This window comes from Benincasa hispida, chromosome 9 (assembly GCF_009727055.1).
Source record: "Benincasa hispida cultivar B227 chromosome 9, ASM972705v1, whole genome shotgun sequence".
Classification (NCBI taxonomy): Eukaryota; Viridiplantae; Streptophyta; class Magnoliopsida; order Cucurbitales; family Cucurbitaceae; genus Benincasa; species Benincasa hispida.
In genome coordinates this window covers 80,869,666-80,888,348 of record NC_052357.1, presented here as the reverse complement: position 1 = coordinate 80,888,348, position 18,683 = coordinate 80,869,666, and the positions used below count along the sequence as shown (strand labels likewise).

Genomic DNA, 18,683 nt, shown 5'->3' with positions numbered 1-18,683 from the left:
AGCTACTGTTGGCATGTTGTCATTTGAGGCCCTATATGGGAAGGGTTGCAAATCCCCTATTTGTTGGGATGGGGTTGGTGAATGGAAATTGTTAGAGACCGAGGATGCAAACATCCCAAAGTAGATAGAAGAGTTACATCAATGTTAATCATTAGGACCTTGAATTTGAGGTGGGTGATAAAGTGTTCCTAAATGTGGCATCTATGAAAGCTGTCTGAGGTTTGAAAAGGGAAGTAAAGTCTTCGTTTCATTGGGCCTTTCGAGGTTTTGGAGCAAATTGGTTCTGTGGCATATCAGTTAACATTGCCACCGTCTCTCTCTGCAATTCTTAATGTTTTCCATATCTCCATGTTGAGGAAGTATGTGACAGATCCGTCTCATATGGTGGATTACGAGCCATTACAGTTGAATGAGAACTTGAATTATGAGGAGAAACCTACTCAAATTCTTACAAGGGAGGTGAAGACTTTGTGCAACAAGGAGATAGCATTAGTGAAAGTTTTATGACAGAATCATCAGTTTGAGGAAACAACATGGGAACGAGAGGATGAGATGAGGACTCAGTACCTAGAGCTTTTTCATGATTAAAACTTTCAAGGACAAAAATTTCTTAAGGAAGGAAGAACGTGACAACCCAAATTTTGAGGAAATTTTTAATTTAATTATCTTAAATTATTTGGATGTTGTTTCTTAGTTTTGAGGTTAAAATTTTGATTTTTTGAAATTTTGGAAGGAATTAATTAAGGTTTGGAAGAAGAAACTGAGTTAATTTGAAATTTGAGGAATTGTTTTGGAGAGGGAAAAAGAAAATGAAATGTGAATATATATATACATATATATATATATATATATAGGTAGATAGAGAGATAGATAGATTGATAAAAGTGATTAGGGTTTTGATTTAAAATATTTATTATATATTGGTGTCTCGGTTAGCATGAAAAGTAAAAAAGGAAAAAGAAGGGAGTTTCATCTTCTCCTTCGTGAAGCACCAGCACCTCAGCCCTCACGCCGGTGTTTTGCTCAGATCGTTGTCTGTCGCTCAACCTAGCCGACGCGTTGCCATGGTCTTCGCCAGCGATCACTGTCGTCGAGTCGTGCGTCATTCGCCTACACTAGTCACAGACGTCAGCAGACACGCACTCGTGTCCAGTCACCGTTTGGGCTCGTGTTGTTCGTGTTGCCAGTCTGTCGCACACTGCCAGTCAGCCGGGCCTCCCTGCCCAATCCACTGTGTCACCGTCGCTCGTTGGAATCTTGAAGTTTAGGTAAGTTTTGGGTATGTTTGGGTATGTTTTTGATTGGTTCTTGAATAACCATTATGTGATTTAGTCTAATTTCATTGTTCTCATGGCATTTGAAGGGTGATTTGGAGTTTTTTGTGGCAAAAGTGCTGTCCAGCAGAATTACGTTTTGTTTGGCAAAGGATTGGTGAGTTTCTGGGTTTTCTATGAAGTTTTTGGGTTGTGGTTGATTACCAATTAAGTTTATGGACTAAACTTTTTTTTACCTAATGTGTTTGACCTTAGATTCAAGCTTTGAAGAAATTTTAAGGTCGAAAACATGTTGTCCGGAGTTTTGAGATCGATTTTAGGCGGGTTCAACAAAGACTATTTGTAAGTATTTCAAGTTGGAGCTACTTGGTTAATTGGTGTTTGAGATTCGACTTAAAGACTTGAGTTCAAAATTTGGATTATGTTGTAGGTTCCAATTCAAGAATTTGTTAAGAGGTTGGTTTGCTTGGTTTAATTATTTTTGCTTATTGTCGAAGTAAGTGATACTTACCGGTGCCTTCATGTCAGACGCTCTAGTTTAGAATTATCAAGTTATTTAATGGATTTTAGTAGCATGATTTGGAATATTTACTCTTTTTTTATGCATGAAAGTTGTTAGGATTATGAGCATGTTGAGTCTATATGTTATGATATGAGTTGTGTTGTGGAACCACTAATAAGATTTATGTATGTGATGCATGTTAGACCAGTAGGGGCGATCTACCTATAGGGATGAAAGTCTTTAACACAGCGGAAATCACAGAACTAAAACTCATTATTAATTTGGAATTTCTAAAATACCCATATATTGGTCAATTCAAAAATGATACAGAGACCTAAAAAAACAAAATTTAGCTTATCATAAAATTAGAACCTAGGTTAAGCATGCTAAAAAAAATAAATACACAAAAAAGGGATAGGAAACCTTTACTTTCATAGATTAAGTGATAATCCAATTCTACAATTAGGATTTGAGAACACCACCAAGAGAGCAACCTTCCTATCCTCTAAGAAACCTTTGGTAATTTTTTTGGTTTGTGAGAATCAATTCAATTGGGAAAAAGGAAAGAGGAGGAATTTTTCTTTGAGAGAAGTCAAAAAAATAGATAATTGTTCTGTGTAAAAAATTCTTTTTCTCCTCTATGATCAAACCACTTTTTTTATCAACCAAGATAGAGAATCTCTTGAAACGTGAGATCATCCACATTTTTAGATAACTCCCCTACATGGGAGTTATCTAATTAATTAATTAAATTAATCATTAATTAAATCTATTTAAATCATATTAAATGAAACATCTCTTACATAATCTATAATTTTAATTNCACTTTTGAAACTTTTTGCTATAAAGTGTAAATATTTTTTTGTATTTTTTTGTTTATAAGAATTTTCCTAGTTTTAATTCAATTAATTTAATTAAATCTAATTTAATTAAATTAAATTAAATTAAATAATTATTTACTTCTCCAATTAAATTATCTCTGATATTTAATTTGGCTTACATTTGAATCATATTCAATTATATTTCTCTCATAATCTGTAGTTTTAACGTGCATCAAATATATATTAATTTTATCCTATAGTTTTAATATGAATCCAAGTCATTAATATTTGAACTCCTTCAAATATTTAATTCTCCCATAAATTAATTTTGAATCATATCCAAATATAAACTTTATATTATAATGTATCATTATACATTATATTATTTCCCTAAGTGAATTTGAACATTTCAAACTCTATTCAAAGGATAGTTACCTCAATTCCCTTTACGAGCTAGGAAGAGGAATTCATTGATCTATAGATCAGAAGCTGCAACGATATGAGATTAATTGACTAAACTCATTAACCAATTAAATAATATTCGTTAACTGTGGGTACACTTCACTAAAGACTCGTAGTTGCACTCTACTCATTAACCAATTAAATAATATTATTCGTTAACTATGGGTACACTCCACTAAAGACCCATAGTTGCACTCTTCTCATTGCAGATATATTTTTGTGTCCACAGATATAGACCAGTGACAGCAAGTTAGTCCTTCATAAAGGGGTGAATTCCATCGCGTAAAATTATGTTTGGTTTTGTCCCCATGCTTATTGAGTCAACGAACTGGCCACTATCACCCATACAAAGCAAAGGACAATCCCTCATGAACAGAAGTCCATAACTCACTCAGGAATAAGACTAAGTTGCCTAAGTCATCCTAGTGAAATAGAAACCTTACTAATCAATGGAATTACATCTAGTGGTTACTATTTCATGGTCTAGTCTTATGCAAACTCATTGCATAGGATACCTCCACTTATATGTCCCCTACACGAACGTGTTGGATCATTGTATAAAATACAAAGTGAGTCGTATCCATAGTGTCACAAGGGTAAGGTACCTGGCCTTATCTACATACTATAGGCCCTTTATATCGTATCTTGAATATTGATCCTTGTATGTCTCCACATACATTTCATGACTCATACAATAGTTTAAGATGTTAGTTTATTTGATTATGGTTATTTAGGTAAGATAAGTACAAGATAAACAATAACTATTTATTACAATAAACATTAATAACATTTTATTAATGATCGATCAAATGTTACATTTACTATCTATGAGTTTTAGGGCATAAAACCTGTTGCGAAATCAACAATTAAAGAACACAAAAGGAACGTAGAGATAGGGAAGATCGACACACAGATATACGTGGTTCACTAACTGTGTGTTAGCTACGGTTAGCTACGTCTACGGGCAGAGGGAGAACAATATTATTTGAGAGAATGTTTTCAGAATTACATCAAAACGGCACCTTTAGGGTTAGAGAGTTTATATAGCGAACTACTCTAAACCCTAGGGTGAAAATCGTAAATAATTGCAAATAAATAAATATGTTGTTCGAAGCGCCAGCAAACAGATTCAAGGAATTTCAACAAAACCCAACACTACTGTCTCGCCTAGATGCATGTTTTGATACAGTGGACCAATGGGTCCAGTTCCATGTTTTGACGGTGCACTATCAGACCACTAGACATGTATGAACTGATGAGTTCATTTGCATGTTACATTTTCATGAATCGACAGGTTCACTTTCATTTTTTTTTTTACAGTGTGCCATCAAGCCACTAGACATGCGAGTTAGGGCGAGATAGGTTACCCTCTTAGATAGTCATCCAGGAATAGTTACAGTATGCATGTCCCACTAGCCCCAAGTATTCACTGCAAGTGATTGCTTAGCATGGTCTCGATAATGGGGTCACTTATTAAGTATTTTATACTCATTCTTTATGTTTACATGTTTTCAGGTAAGAGCAAGGATACACGAGCGACTGACAAGAGGAATTCGTGATAGTGCCCATGGGACCAGACAAATGCTTCCGCATACGAGTTCTTGAGTCGTTTTCATGTTTTCTGTACGTACTTTAGTTTTTTACAGAACTAGGGTGTTTGGGATTTTTTTCGGTTGGTTTCCCTTATTTTAAAATCTATGTTTTAGGGGTATCTTGAATCAAAATGTTATAAATTTTGAGCTGGAACTTTGGTTGAACTCTTTGTTTGATAAAATAGTCTAATTCTCATTTTTTTTAAAAGTAAATGTATATGTTCAAGTTTATGCATGCATGAAGTAACGACCCTATCAGGTATTTTAGAAAGTCAGGTCATTACCATGAGTGTATCTAACATCAATCAACATCCAAGTGTATCAATAATATGTATAATATCAATCACCACATTCAATCAATGACTTATTTTGAAGTAAAATATTTGTACTTCATTTTATAAGTATCGTATTCCAAATGCATCAATATTGTATTAAATATAAGACTTGATTGTGCATCAAATATCAATCAGTAAATACTTGAAATAATTAAGACATGAGTGTATCAATAGTATATCTAATCTTCACCAACTAATATACCCAAAATGAAGATATCATTATTCATAGGCAACATTTTAGGTATATCGGTTAAGATATATCAAATTTGTTAATGAAGTATATTAATAATTCACCAGAAAAAAACATGCATATGTATTTCTCTTTTTGTTGTACGTCCGCATGTTTACAATATTGGAGGACATTTTTTACATTTCCCCTTTTTATTGGGGTGGTTGGACCTTTCTCGCCATTTTTGCAGAACAGAAAAAGTGAAGACACGGACTTGATTTGAAAAGTTATTTTGCTAATTGTGCAATCATCCCATAAATAAAGCTGACATAATATATGCATTTGAGTTAACATGTGAATATTGAGATTTGAACGAAGAAATTTTGATTGGTAATTTAAATATAAAAACAATGAAAACTAATATTTTGCTTATGTCACAAAGCACCGATCAACATTAAATTGTCCATTTGGCGATCACAAACCTCATCTGTTGCGAATTAATTAGACTCCTAACACGAGTTTAGGTTTGGAAAAAGTTTGACCACAAAATTTTAACCATGGACAAGAATTTGTATTTTTATAAAAATGTAATGTTTCCTAACATCACATTTAATGACACATCAAATCTCGAGTTAAATTTACAATGCATTAGACCTATGCATAATTGCTTATAAAACTTCCTTAAAAGAGAGAAAAGCTAACTGCCTCCAAACTAGAAGTATCATTCCCCCGTTTTATTGTCTTAAGTATATATATATAAACATTCACAAAGAAAACCATTAATCAAACAATTACCGGCAGAATGAATATCATTGAACAAGATCAGCTTCCCCAGCTCCACAGAACGCATCGGGCTCGAAAGATCTGGCGGATTCGTCGCTATAAACACCGGGAATTACTCTGCCACTGCCGTCATCCGCTGCATATTTTCCGGTGAAGAAAGGCCCTAGCAATTGGCCTCCATCTATGTTGACGAGCACGACAATGGACACAAACAGAGACGCCGCAAGGCTAACGAGAGTGTACTTTAGCCTACTGAGCACCGGCTTCACCTGTTTCATACGCCATAATATTTCTCAATCGCAACTGAAACTTTTGATTTTATGGAGCCGAAATCGAAATCGAGATCGGTTACTTACAGTGTAGGAACCGAGGAGGCGATCGCGCGCTAAAACTTGGGCGGTTTTTACCCAAATCTGCAGACATAAGCTCTTGATTTCAGGGATGAAATGGAACCTTGATCCTAAGAGAAGAAGAAGAAGAAGAAGAAGAACTTTCTGAGTGTACCTGCCCGTCGTACCATCCGGTCTCTTCGTCTGTATAAAGGAAATCTTCAGAACCATGATTAATTTATTTTTGTTTTCAATAGATATGAAGAGTAAGAACTCAGTACTATATTTAAACGAAGAACTACGATTTTTAGGGTTCATAGTAAGAACAAAGAAATGAGGGTTTACATTCGACAGTCGCACTGAGGAGACGGTTACCGACGTAAGCCCAACCGAGATACATCCTAACAACCGCAATCGTGACGAACAAAATCCCACTCGAAACAGCGCAAAGAAATCGTTTCAACGGATCCGATTCGACTCCCACGGTGCCGAACCAAGCAACCGGAAGTCCGATGAAGAGCGCAAAGGAAGCGCCGGTGGCAACCAATCGAGAACAGTACTCAACGATGTCTCCAGCGGCCCAGGAGAAGGGGAAAGAGGTGGAGAGAGTCTGATATTCGTTAATCGGCAGCTGTTCCGGCGGAACGGGGCAGCCTGTTTCCGGTGGCATGTTGCTTCCTTTTCGGAAAGAGAAGGAGAGGGATATTCTAGAAACGGAATTTCGGAGGTGGAGAGGTCCAGGGTTTTTGAACGGTGAAATTGATGGCCTGGAGTTCGGCCCCGACGGAAGGAAAGTCCGCGGTGGTGCTTTTCCCGGGAGTATGTACAGGACTCCGGTCATAGTTGTTCGACCGGCGAACGGTTTTTCCTCTGTTTCTGGTTGCCCAATTATTCCCTATCCGAATTAGATTTTAATTCGGGTTCGTCTCAAAAAAACAAAAAAGATTATTTCCATTTTACGGATTGAACGCCATTTGTTTTGTTTCTTCCTTCCATTCTTTTTAGTTCCTCTTTCAGACTGAAATTTTTCTAGCCTAAATATTTCCCAATCAATACATCCCTTTTAAGATTGGACGATGATTGCTCAACTAGTTAAGATATTTTTATTTTATTTAAGTTTTTATTTTTTTTTATTTTAAGAATCGACTAAAATAATTATATGCGTAACATTAAAAATTCTAATTTAAGGATGGGATAGTCTAATCTAGAGATGTCCTCGCTTTCCAATCCCATTCCCACTCTTAGTTTGGATTTTTTTTAAATTAATTAAATTAGATTACTATAAATAAAAACATTTTACTTAAATAGTTAAATATCTCCCTCATTCACTCATGTGTCTATATGAATAAAATGTTTAATTTTCATAATTTTTAATAATTTAAATATTACATCATATCCTAATCTCAATTTTATATATATATATATATATTAAATAATTAATTATATATAAAAATAATGCATGCGTGTATTGTGTTCTCGAGCCTCGACTCAATGGATTAAATGGACATCTCTTCAAGTCGTAAAAAATGCTATTACCAGTCAAATGGGAAGATTACAAATTCTCCCCGATAAAACACAACTCTTCACCTTCATGAGTTAGTGAAGTTCTAACCAAAAAAAAATAATAATAATTATGTAACATTAAATTATAATGTAATTAACATGATTAAATATGTTAAACCAAACATATGTTACCTCTGGGTTAAAGATTGCCCCACATTTATTGAAATAACATGAAAATGAGAGATTCATATGTTATGAACCTGCCAATTGGATTTCGTGTTTGAATGGCATATCTAATCTAAATTCCTAAATTTGTTCACATAACAATCATAATTTAATGATACATCTAATTATTTTTATACAGAAAGTACAGAAACAACATATATTATTGTACAAACAGCAACCTAAAGAGCCATTATGTTAGTCGTGTTCTTTTGCGTTAGCTGAAAATGTGAAGCACATAGAAAGAGAACTAAATAAATGAGAATAAAAAACTTCATATGAATCTTTCTTTTTTGCTTTTGATTTTTGTGAGGGTTCTGGGGGTTAAATTTCTTTTACACAGTAATCTGCAGAGACCAAATGTTTACAATTCCCCAAAGGCCTCCACAGGCAGACACACAGCTTGAGCTTGGAAGTTATTATTTTCACTTTTTCCTCTTTTTTTTTTTTTTTTTCCTCCTTGTTTTTCTTTTTCCTCTTTTTTCCCCTTTCATTTGGGAAATTTCTTACATGTGAATTTAATACAACCTACTACACATTACGAACTACAATATATAAAAATGGTAAATCCTTCCACTGCACTTTTAACTTATGCAGCTACCTGTTGTTTTGGAGGATTTTCCACTTTCACTCCTAAATAGGTTTGTGCTGAGCCCCCACTTTGAATGAACTAGCACCTTCCCTATTCAGTTGTGTTTTTCAAACTTTACTGAAAAAAGAGAAACGAAAAAAGAAAAAGAACCAACATTGGCTGCTCTGACTCTTCGAGCCATCGAACAACTTTTTCAATTTAAATGCACATGAATCTTTTCTGTTCACTCCGATATTTGATTCCCGGAGTATGTTTTCTTAACAAGCCGTTGAAGGCGCCGCAGTCGAGTAATAAGCTGAGAGAACGATGGCCTCAATTGTGAGTCCCTGTGAAAAGAGTGAAACTTTAAAATATGAAACGAACTGCAAATATGGATGGAATGATACTCTTAAGACTCTAATCTGTAAATTCTAGTGATATTGGAAATTGAAAGAAGATGGGATGATCAGGAATGAAAACAAGACAACTATGGGTATTGAAAGTTTGAAACTTACGTTTGCCAACAATCACAAATGATCTGTGCAACTGCTGGATCAACATCTTCTGGAATCTCCAGGCGCCGATTCTGGAATCCAACAGCTCCTACAACCTGCATTGGGTTCAAACCTTTCCATGGTATGCGACATGTCGTCAACTCCCACAATATTACACCAAAACTATACACATCACACCTGCATTCCATATAGGCACTTGTCAGTATTATGTCAAATTTGAGCAAAATATATCTCCCCCGAGTTCAATGCCTTGTCGAAACTTACTTTTCATTGGCTGGTTCGTTCCTTAGGACTTCTGGCGCCATCCATTCAGGCTACAATTAAGCAGAAAATAATTAGCATTATTGATTACTATCAATACCAGATGTGCAAGTTATCAAGTTAACAATTTCAATGAAATAGTAAGGTAGTATATATCCAATTTCTTTGCACAACTATCAAGGTTAATACCGTTCCAGCAGTTGACTTTGAAGACAGAAATGTATTCTGCTTGACACGTGACAAACCAAAATCGCAAACCTATGAAGCGACGATGGTTAGTTACTAGAAAAGAAAACTCCTTTAATTGGAACATACAAAGAGAAGTTTCCACAAAATAGTTTCATATACCTTGACAACCCAGTTTTTATCAACGAGGAGATTGGGGGACTTTAGATCTCTGTGAACAATGGTCGGATGACTTGTGTGCAAGTAGTTCATTCCCTTGGCCTAGAAAAAGAAAGATTTATTAAAAGGAGCTAACCATGTTTTGTGGGGAGAGGATTTCTTTTTCTAACTCCTTACCACATCAAGAGCCATTTTCAATCGTCTCCTTTCATCCAGTTGAGAGTTGGGCCGATGTAGTAACCTATACAAACTTCCCCTGCAATGTTTGTCGGCACATAGATAAAAGATTAGGACATGATGAATATAGATTGACTTGCTTTAGATGCGGTAACCATACTCATGCTAATGAGGTTTCTTGACAATGACATAACTAGCGCACAGAAATATCTAAAAAGAGTGTTTGAGGTAGCTTGTAAAAGCAGTATTTTTGGGTGAAGCACTTATCTATAATCACTTCTCAAGGATAAAAGAAAACTAAGTGCTGCTTCAAATTTCAAGTATTGGCCACTTCGCCAAATACAAAATAATTAGGAGAAGAATGGCCGAGTTGGAAATACTTTTCTTTGTTACAGACCAAACTCATTTGAAGGTACCTTTTCAGTTTTCATAACAGAACATAATACAGTAAGAATATTTATGCAGATTTTTCAGAAAACTTGTGCTTCTTCATGTGTGCAATCCAATGTAAGGCGACAATTTGAATTGAATCATCCCAAAATGTCCCTCATTAACATCAACAATTTTGATTGCATTTGACTGTAGTTTGAGTATAACTGGAACTAACTTGAGATTGAGAATATGCATAATACCACAACAAAAGATTGAATTTGACCCACAGCTTCTCAGTAAAAGAAGTAAATTTGATATAAACTCATCACGGTAATTAAATTACATCGCAGAATTAATCTTTAGAACATGCAGCAAGTAACCTTTAAGCTAAAATAATGTTAAAGGGAGAAGGGGGAAAAGCAACATAATCAACCTGGGAAGAAACTCTGTAAGGATAGAGAAATGAGGAGGGCGAGTGACCGCTCCCATGAAAAGGACAACATTAGGATGCCTCAGCCTTAACATGATTTCAACCTGCATGAATACGCAGGAGCTTAACGACCTATAGGAAAGCCCTTAAAGAGATTGTTATCAATAAACACGTTTCACAAACACAAATTATGGCCAGCTGCAAATATAGCGTACTGCAGACAACAAACTAAATAAAAAGTATTTGTAACTACCACAAAATATTAAACACACAGGTGTCTGGCAAGTCTCAGGTAGTAACCCATCTACTCTTAAGATATATGTTGATAAATGATTGAATCGACATTATTTGACTCAGATTATGTTAATAGTTGATAGATCCAAAAATTCATTGAGCAACCAGATCACTTACAGTTTCAGTCACTCATTGATAAAGTCAATCACTAAGGCCCCATTCCTTAACCATTTGGTTTTAAGTTTTAGCTTTTGAAAATTAAACCTAAAACACCCCTTCCATCTCGAGCTTTCTTGTTCTGTTATCTACTTTCTACCCATGTTTTTAAAAAACACGCCAAAATTTAAAAACTAAAAAAGCAGTTTTTAAAATTTCGTCTTTGCAAGAGTGAAAGCTTCTTCTTGGTGCTCCCTCTCCAAGAAATTTTCTGATTATTCTGTTCAAGATATTTGTCTCAATTGGAATGCTTTCATTCATTCTATGTAATTATATCTTTAAGACAGTTTTCTATTGTATTTATCATATGTTGTTCTGGGGTTTGATGAGGATACCATGGGTGTGTCAACCTAGTTGAGATAGCCAGGTACATCTGTTGATCCCTAGTTCTTGATATTTCATAGACCGAGTCCTCATCAAGCATGGCATGCTACCCACAACAAAGCTTCATCCAATTCCCTCACCCCATGTGTAGGCCATTTAAGTCCCCTTTTATCTTCGAGACACAATTCTGAAGTTTGAAAGAATTTTTTCCTCTTCAACATCTCTGCCTGTGCTTTCATAACTACTTTTAATTGTTAGCTACAATTCTCTATTTGTTCCATTTTGCTTTCCCAAATTTCCCCTATTTGTTGATTTTCCAGATCCAAATCAGGGCATTTGGATCTTAAAAATGCTAATTTCTTGGGTCGGGGAAAAAACACCCTGCATTTGCATTTACTTTAAGAAAAAGACAGATAGAACCAGAAAATTTTCCAAATAAATAACCTAAAAACTAGAACTTGCGACTTACTTCACATTTTAATTGAACCAAAGCAGCACCGGAAAAATCTTGATCCAAGAACTTCTTCACAGCAACTTCCTGTAATTCATAATAGCTAAATTTAACTCCAACTCTGACAAAAATACTCAAAAAGGAAATTTAATGTTGCAACCTCCTAACGAAAGAACAAATTAAGGATTTATTGGACATGACAATACTCAAAAATTCATGGAATTTTTTATAAAACAATAAACAAAAGAAAAACTATGTGACATGACAATGCATACGCTTATCTGTTGAAACTTACTGTGCCATTCCAATCTGCTCGATAAACCTCGCCATATGAGCCTGGGATACGAAGAAGACCATTATTCTTCATTTCAAAACATCATGCATTACAAGAAGAAGTAGATTGAAAGCCCACTGATGATGGAACAACAATCATCAACTTTATACGATTAAGAAAACCAATAACTTGTTCTGAAAACTGTTTCCAGAATAATTTTCTTTTTTTCAATGCACAAGCGAAACATATTTAGATAACTGTTATTTTACCAGCATCCTTTTCTTCTTTAGTGAGTCCACAAGTGAGTTTTCTTTTCTTCTAAAGTTGATGGGAAACGCATCAACCTATAAAAGTTATCCGAGTTTTTCAAACAAAAAAATTGAAGTAGAAACAGAAACTCATTTTAAAAGTGGTTTCCCAAACAAACCTTTTTCAGTTATGAATGATAAAAGTAATAATTAAACCTGCAGTACATATTCCCCTAAAATTTGATTCGTCCCAGTGATATTTTAAGGAAGGGATCTAATGGTAAACACACAACCAAAATGATAGGTTAAATTATGAATTTGGTCCCTAAGATTTAGTCCACATGGTTTTAAAAGTTAAAATTTCATTATAATGGTATAATAAAACTTCATAAGAACTATCTTACGGTTAGATAAGACTCTCATAAATAGTCCGAGCTCCTACTGTAGGAGCTATTTTTACGAGGGTTATCAAACCTTAGGGACTAAATTCTAACTTTTTCCAACTCATAGGAATCAAACTTATAATCTCATTGAAATTAGACATGTGTCTTACCAATACCAATACGTTCACCAATATGAAGATCCTCCCAAGGAATTTCCCATTCTGCAACTTCACCTAATATTGGGTTAATTGTCTCATTGTGCTCATCACTAGCATGCAGTTTACTATTATCAATTTCTAACAAATTTTCATGTGGATTTTGACTCAAATCATAGCACTGAAGAGGTCCACTGCTCTTATCTTGCAACAACCTTCTTTCTTCATTCACTAAGGCACTTCCTAGTTTTTTGTGAAAGTCAGCATCAGATGTCAACAAAAGACCATCCGTATGTTCACGATGAAAAGTTCCATTAACATCAACCAATTTTCCTGTTTCACCATTAACATCGACAAACACAAATCCCTCGTTTTTCATACTGTGAGGCCAAAAGATGCTGTGCTTGTTTGCATTTGTATCGGGCATTTGTTCATCAGACAATCCCTCGGCAGATAGATTCTGTTTATTTTCATGGACAATGTTGTTCGAATACTCTGTTTCAGTAGAAGTAGCAGAAGACTTTCCGTGGCTTGCTAAAATATTGGGGTGGCTCTGAAGCCCAACATCTATGCCTTTTCCATTGAGTGGATACATTTGAAAAGTCGCTTTGCTTTCACCCTTATCCTGTGAGTCTATATCAGAAAACAAATCTGCAGGAGGTGATGCACCACTCTCTAACAAGACAGCATGTAATTTCTGAGCAAATTCTGGGTTCTTTGCAGCACTTATGACATACTTCGACACTTTTTTCACTTTCTTCTTTTGTGCAGAAGCAGACTGTGCACATGCACCCAATGAACTTTCACACGCACTGCTTTCTAATTCTAGAAGCTTCGCAAAATCATAATCAGAACTCCCAGTTTGAATTTCTTCAATAAAGTTCCTAATGTTTTCTTTTGATTGAGCATCTAAATCTGAAGCTTCTTTGGATATTAAGTTGCAAACATTTGCTACTCCATCTTGAGTGGATGAAATTGATACTGCTTCAGCTCCATTTTGTAATACTGGCGTATCTTCAGGAACTTCTATAACATCTGCGGGCCTCCTATCAAAGCCATAATTCGAAAATTGACAGCTGGGTGCCTCTGAGGGAATTAGCGTGCCTGGAGCACCCATAAGATCAATAATATATTCACTGCATCATAGAATAAACCATGTGTAAATATTAGAGCTCCAAGTAATTATATAAAGGAGTGTTGGCCCAAGGAGTTGGGGGAGTAGGAGTTGAGGGGATCAAAATTGTGAACTACACTCCTTATTTGGCCCAAAGAGTCTGTGGACTCCACTACTAAAAAAAACATCAATTTTATACCTTGTTAACTCATTTACACTATGGGCCTCAGGAGTTCATTACTCCCCAAACTACATAACTCCACTCCTTGTCCCAAATACCCCCTAAGTATTCACTTAGACTAAATTGGTATGAATATAAAAGACTGGGCAAACACTTCAACATTTTTTTTAATAAACACACAGGACAAAAATCATGGTACATTAGTTACCAAAAAACCTAGAACGGGAAGGAAGAGGCTTTTCTGCGGTGGGGGGCATAGGATTAGGGTGGGTGGAAGATGTAAGGCAATCTTTTCGAATTTTCAATGGTACCCTTATTTTTGTATTAAATTGATGGCTGCATTTTCTCTTGCTAAGTCGATAAAATTTCCTCAAATCCATCCCTATGCCTATTTGTAATCACAGGATGCTCTTCTTCTTCTTTTTCAAGCATAAACTACAGTATTTCTATAGAACAAACTTATTAAACTAAATCAAAAGGAGAAGAAAAAAACAGCGGATGCTTTTCTTGTTTAGGCGCATCAGATGTATGTAGCCATCCCATATTCATTGGTCAACGACAAAATCTCAGAGGAGTGTTTCTACCACCACCTAGGAATTATATCATTGCAACTGAACCAATAGACTTAAATCAACAAAATGGAACCAAGACATGAACAGCTGCAGATTGAGAAAACAAGAAGGGTCCAGATAGAGGGATCCACAATATTTCTTTAGATATTGTATACTGGACCAAAAAAAGACGATCATCTATCCTTACCTTCCATTATCAATTTTGATCATGTTCACAGCTCCGTCATCAGTACCAGTGTAGTAGCTTCCTTTGACAAGTATGCATGGAAGATTAATCCTATCAGCTAGTACCTAATACCAAAATTATGAAGTAAGCCACTTCAACCAAAAACATAAAGGAAAGAAAAAGATATCGGCAAGAACTATGACATTTTTTATTGTTGTTCCAAAAAGGGGTGGTAGCCAAAGTTTGAAAAGCCTAAGAAACCACAATGGCCGAGATTATTAAAGCAGATAGCACTAGTTCAAGAAAATAAATGGTAAAGGGTATAAAATGGAGAGTTTGCAACCTTAAAAAGTAAAGCTCTATGGCGTGCAAGTCCAATATCAAGACATCCAAGTGGTAGAATAATAGTGTTCAAGGAACTACGCATCTCATAACTCCTGCGGGTCCACTTTCTCAACATTTCTTCAGCATCACCCACAGGACCACCCATTCTAGCAACAACTATATCAGCAATTTTTTGAACCAGACCACTTAAAATGAAGCCATATTCAGAAACTCTGCATTCCATGAATATGTTATATGCTTGTCTCTCCAACTGTTGAAGCTCAGGATCAAGCAAGCGGTTAACCAAAATCACCTCATAATCAATATCACTTGTCACACATATTTCTTTAAGATCAACTAACAGTGGCATCTTTCCTCGGGTGCTAGAGTTTGCAGTAATGCCATATAAGTCATAGAATCCATCCATCACTTTCTCATCATAATTTACAACATTATAGCTCTGCATTGGTAAATAAAATAGTTATGCAATTGCTGCTGCCATGACAAATATTCAACAACAACAAGAATAAACTGCATTTAACAATATGTTCACAAATTGATAAATATAGAAACATAGATTTGTGTGCATAAAAAAATTAGTCACTAATTCTTATGTAATAATATTTGAAGGTTGTAACTCCTTGTATAATCAAAACTTAGACTTAGGCCAAATGAAAGGATGATCCCATTTCCTTCAATTTCTAGCAGTTAAGATACAGTACAAAATATTCCTGGCAACACAACTCCAAAAATTCCTGGCAACACAACTCCAAAAGAAAACCTTAATACTCAAATATGTATCCTTTCAAGCAAAAATTATAAATTGATCATTGATATGATTCCAAGGACCTAAACCCAAAAGAAGAAACAAAGAGTAAATCGTTAAACACAGGGTCATTTAGATTAACAAACTAACATTGCACTCAATAGTTTTGCAATATATGTGCATTTGCATGTGAAGAGTGTGGGGTTTACGTGTATACTAAATGATGAAAACAAAGGAAGAACTTCTATTGATTCTGAATATTGTGCACAAAAAACAAGTAATGGGAAGTTTAAAATAACAATTATACCAAACAATATTAGAACTGAACACACAGGACCCCAACAAACCATGCGATATCACAGGCATAAGCCAGAAAATAATGACTTCGTAATGGGCAAAAAAGTAACAACCAGAAAATCATCATCTCCGAAACTAAAATCGTAACAAAATATAATCCTTACATAACTGAAAGACCCAAAAGGGGAAGCTGTGCGAAAAAAAATGAAAGTAAGGTGATGCAAATAAGGAAGTAAGCAAAACTACAACTGCACTAAAATTGACTAACTTGGCCCCAACTTAACTCTGAAAATCATAAATCAGGAGGAAGTGAAAAAGCCACATAACAACAATTCCTCAATCCAGTAGCAGTCCAATGGAATAAGAGTTGCGAAAAGGGGAGGAAAAGAAAAGTTGTGCATCTACATCCAAAAGTGGAATGCGATGGTTCTCCAAGTGATAACTATGTTCCATAAACTATACCTAATGGAAAGAGTAAGCTTCCCAATCACCCAAAAATTCAAATAAAGATCAGAACAGCACTCACGACAACAATGCAGTAATTGATCACATGACCGAAAAACAATTCAAGCACTGGAGAGTACCTAAGATAGAAGATAGTAATTCCCCACTCATCAATCAGACCGATAACCTAATATGCAAAGTTTCTAAAAAACTAAAAATGAAACATTGCTAATCTAATGGCTATTGTTCAAAAATTCAGTGCCAGAAAGGGAGAAAAGAATCCCCAAGATCGAAAGATGTATAGTAATTGAAACATAATTGAAATTACAATTCACGGTATGGAAAAATCAAAACCTAGAAGTTGAATAATGGGAACAAAAATGCCCCAATTCATTCCAAAAAAACTCAAAAGCAAGTTAAATGGAAAAATACCCAATACTGAAGCGAGAGAAATTCGGCGAGGGCTTTACTGCCGGAAACTGAAGGTGAACAGCCAAGGCTCATCCGCTTGGCAGCATCGATCTGAGCGGATTCAGTATCTTGTCTTGAATCAGGATCGGAAGCACTAATCGCCATAGCCAATTGCACCTGAAACTCCTCTTCCAAGGCATTGAAATCCACGCACCCACCGCCCACGACATCCCCAGAAGCCGGCGGATCAACGACTGATTCAACAGCCTCCAATCTCCCCATTGTAGTAGAAGACGCCATAGACAAAGACGAGGAAGACCCAGAAGACGAGGAACCAGATGGATTACTATTGGGGCTTGGGCCTGGACTGGGGCTCGAACTGGGTCGTGCCACAGGTCGGGCATCGCTCAATCGCTGGTGCTCATTAAGTCCTCCACCGATGTGAAGCTTTCGAAGAAGATGTTTCATTTTCGACATCGATCATCAAGCCACAGCACAACACAAACACAAACTCCTCTATCTATCAATCTCTCTCTATCTCACTGGTCTCTTCATACACAAGGTTCACAAAAACGCCTTTTCCCTCTTTTATTTTCCCCTGTTTCTTTCTATTTTGCTTATTTCTACCTCTATACGCCAAAACCTACGCTCCCACAACTCATTTAAACTCTGAAAAACCACAGATTCGATTAAACATGGCTACTCTTCCTCAAGTTAACACCACTTCAACAGACTTAAACTCCTCACCCATTCCCTCCAATACATTTCTACACCTTCCACGCCCTCAATTAACTCTTTTGTCTCCCTTCCCTTTTCTTTCTCTTCTCAAGTCAATGACGCCATCTCGATCCTCTGTAATCACATCCACCATTCTTCCATTGTCATCTCTTCATCTTGACCCTTCATTTTCCCTCCAAGTCCACGCCTTTACGAATACCCTGATGAAATTTATCAATTGGGTCCCCATAGCTGTCGGTTTAGCTTCCTCTCGACCGTCTGATCAACAGCAACATGCGGTTTCAACGCTGAAAAGAAATACACAATTGAAGCAAAAAACAGTCAATTTGATTTCTTATTTGTTGTTATTAATTTGGAATCTTAAGAAAGTAAGCGGATCGGAGAGTTAGCATCATCTGAGGTTACATTATATGATTTAAATGATATATAACTTCGCTAGAAATGTGCCAAACCAAGAAAAAATAAATGGCTTTTTCTTTTTTTCTTTTTTTTTTAAAAATAATTGTAAGTGGTCCTCCCTTTAACTTGAAATTCAAATTTGCCTCTGTTTTGACTAAGAAATATTATATTCATAAATGACATGTATTATTTACCTTTTTTTTTTTTTTTAAATGTGGTAAGCACTTGGAAATTAGTTTTGTTAATTGAATTTAGGCTGATGATGCCACGTTTGTTTGAGGCCATTGCAAGAATAAAACAGTAGCGTGAAGCTGGCATTAGAA

At 35.7% G+C, this 18,683-nt stretch overlaps 2 protein-coding genes and 1 long non-coding RNA gene across 8 annotated transcripts; 1 reads left to right on the top strand and 2 right to left on the bottom strand.

Moving 5' to 3' along the window:
* The first annotated feature begins 945 nt into the window (after positions 1 to 945).
* Positions 946 to 4,798, top strand: LOC120087147. 3 transcript variants are annotated; one of them, XR_005484446.1, is made up of 5 exons: positions 946 to 1,268; positions 1,364 to 1,431; positions 1,530 to 1,616; positions 1,705 to 1,730; positions 4,575 to 4,798. It is a non-coding gene; the product is annotated as an uncharacterized LOC120087147 (long non-coding RNA). The 3 variants fall into 3 exon arrangements; XR_005484447.1 differs by lacking the exon at positions 1,705 to 1,730; XR_005484445.1 differs by lacking the exon at positions 4,575 to 4,798 and having other exon boundaries at positions 1,530 to 1,830.
* Positions 4,799 to 5,704: 906 nt separating this feature from the next.
* LOC120086148 (uncharacterized protein ycf36) lies at positions 5,705 to 7,315 on the bottom strand. Of its 4 annotated transcripts, none has more exons than XM_039042621.1 (4): positions 6,613 to 7,315; positions 6,443 to 6,486; positions 6,295 to 6,366; positions 5,705 to 6,207 (listed from the first exon to the last, which is right to left on the bottom strand). In XM_039042621.1, the coding sequence occupies exons 1-4, from the start codon at positions 7,106 to 7,108 to the stop codon at positions 5,965 to 5,967; spliced, it is 855 nt and encodes a 284-aa protein (XP_038898549.1). In that variant the 5' UTR covers positions 7,109 to 7,315; the 3' UTR covers positions 5,705 to 5,964. The 4 variants fall into 4 exon arrangements, with proteins under 4 accessions (XP_038898549.1, XP_038898551.1, XP_038898550.1 ...); XM_039042623.1 differs by having other exon boundaries at positions 6,443 to 6,471; positions 6,613 to 7,314; XM_039042622.1 differs by having other exon boundaries at positions 6,295 to 6,351; positions 6,613 to 7,313.
* A 936-nt stretch (positions 7,316 to 8,251) lies between these two features.
* LOC120085707 (serine/threonine-protein kinase EDR1) lies at positions 8,252 to 18,213 on the bottom strand. Its single transcript, XM_039041860.1, has 13 exons — positions 17,245 to 18,213; positions 15,325 to 15,765; positions 15,003 to 15,106; positions 12,964 to 14,084; positions 12,184 to 12,224; positions 11,907 to 11,975; positions 10,667 to 10,767; positions 9,862 to 9,940; positions 9,688 to 9,786; positions 9,529 to 9,597; positions 9,343 to 9,392; positions 9,079 to 9,255; positions 8,252 to 8,910 (listed from the first exon to the last, which is right to left on the bottom strand). Exons 1-13 carry the CDS (start codon positions 17,698 to 17,700, stop codon positions 8,808 to 8,810), a joined length of 2,910 nt encoding a protein of 969 aa, XP_038897788.1. The 5' UTR covers positions 17,701 to 18,213; the 3' UTR covers positions 8,252 to 8,807.
* Between the last annotated feature and the right edge of the window lie 470 nt (positions 18,214 to 18,683).

Coding starts and splice junctions, on each gene's coding strand:
- LOC120086148 (XM_039042621.1), bottom strand. CDS start 7,108: ATGACCGGAGTCCTGTACATACTCCCGGGAAAAGCACCACCGCGGACT. Junction 6,367..6,442: donor CCGGATGGTACGACGGGCAG/GTACACTCAGAA, acceptor CCTGAAATCAAG/AGCTTATGTCTGCAGATTTG. Junction 6,208..6,294: donor GCCTCCTCGGTTCCTACACT/GTAAGTAACCGA, acceptor CGTATGAAACAG/GTGAAGCCGGTGCTCAGTAG.
- LOC120085707 (XM_039041860.1), bottom strand. CDS start 17,700: ATGTCGAAAATGAAACATCTTCTTCGAAAGCTTCACATCGGTGGAGGA. Junction 11,976..12,183: donor GAGCAGATTGGAATGGCACA/GTAAGTTTCAAC, acceptor TATGAATTACAG/GAAGTTGCTGTGAAGAAGTT. Junction 10,768..11,906: donor TGGTTCAATTAAAATGTGAA/GTAAGTCGCAAG, acceptor GTATTCATGCAG/GTTGAAATCATGTTAAGGCT.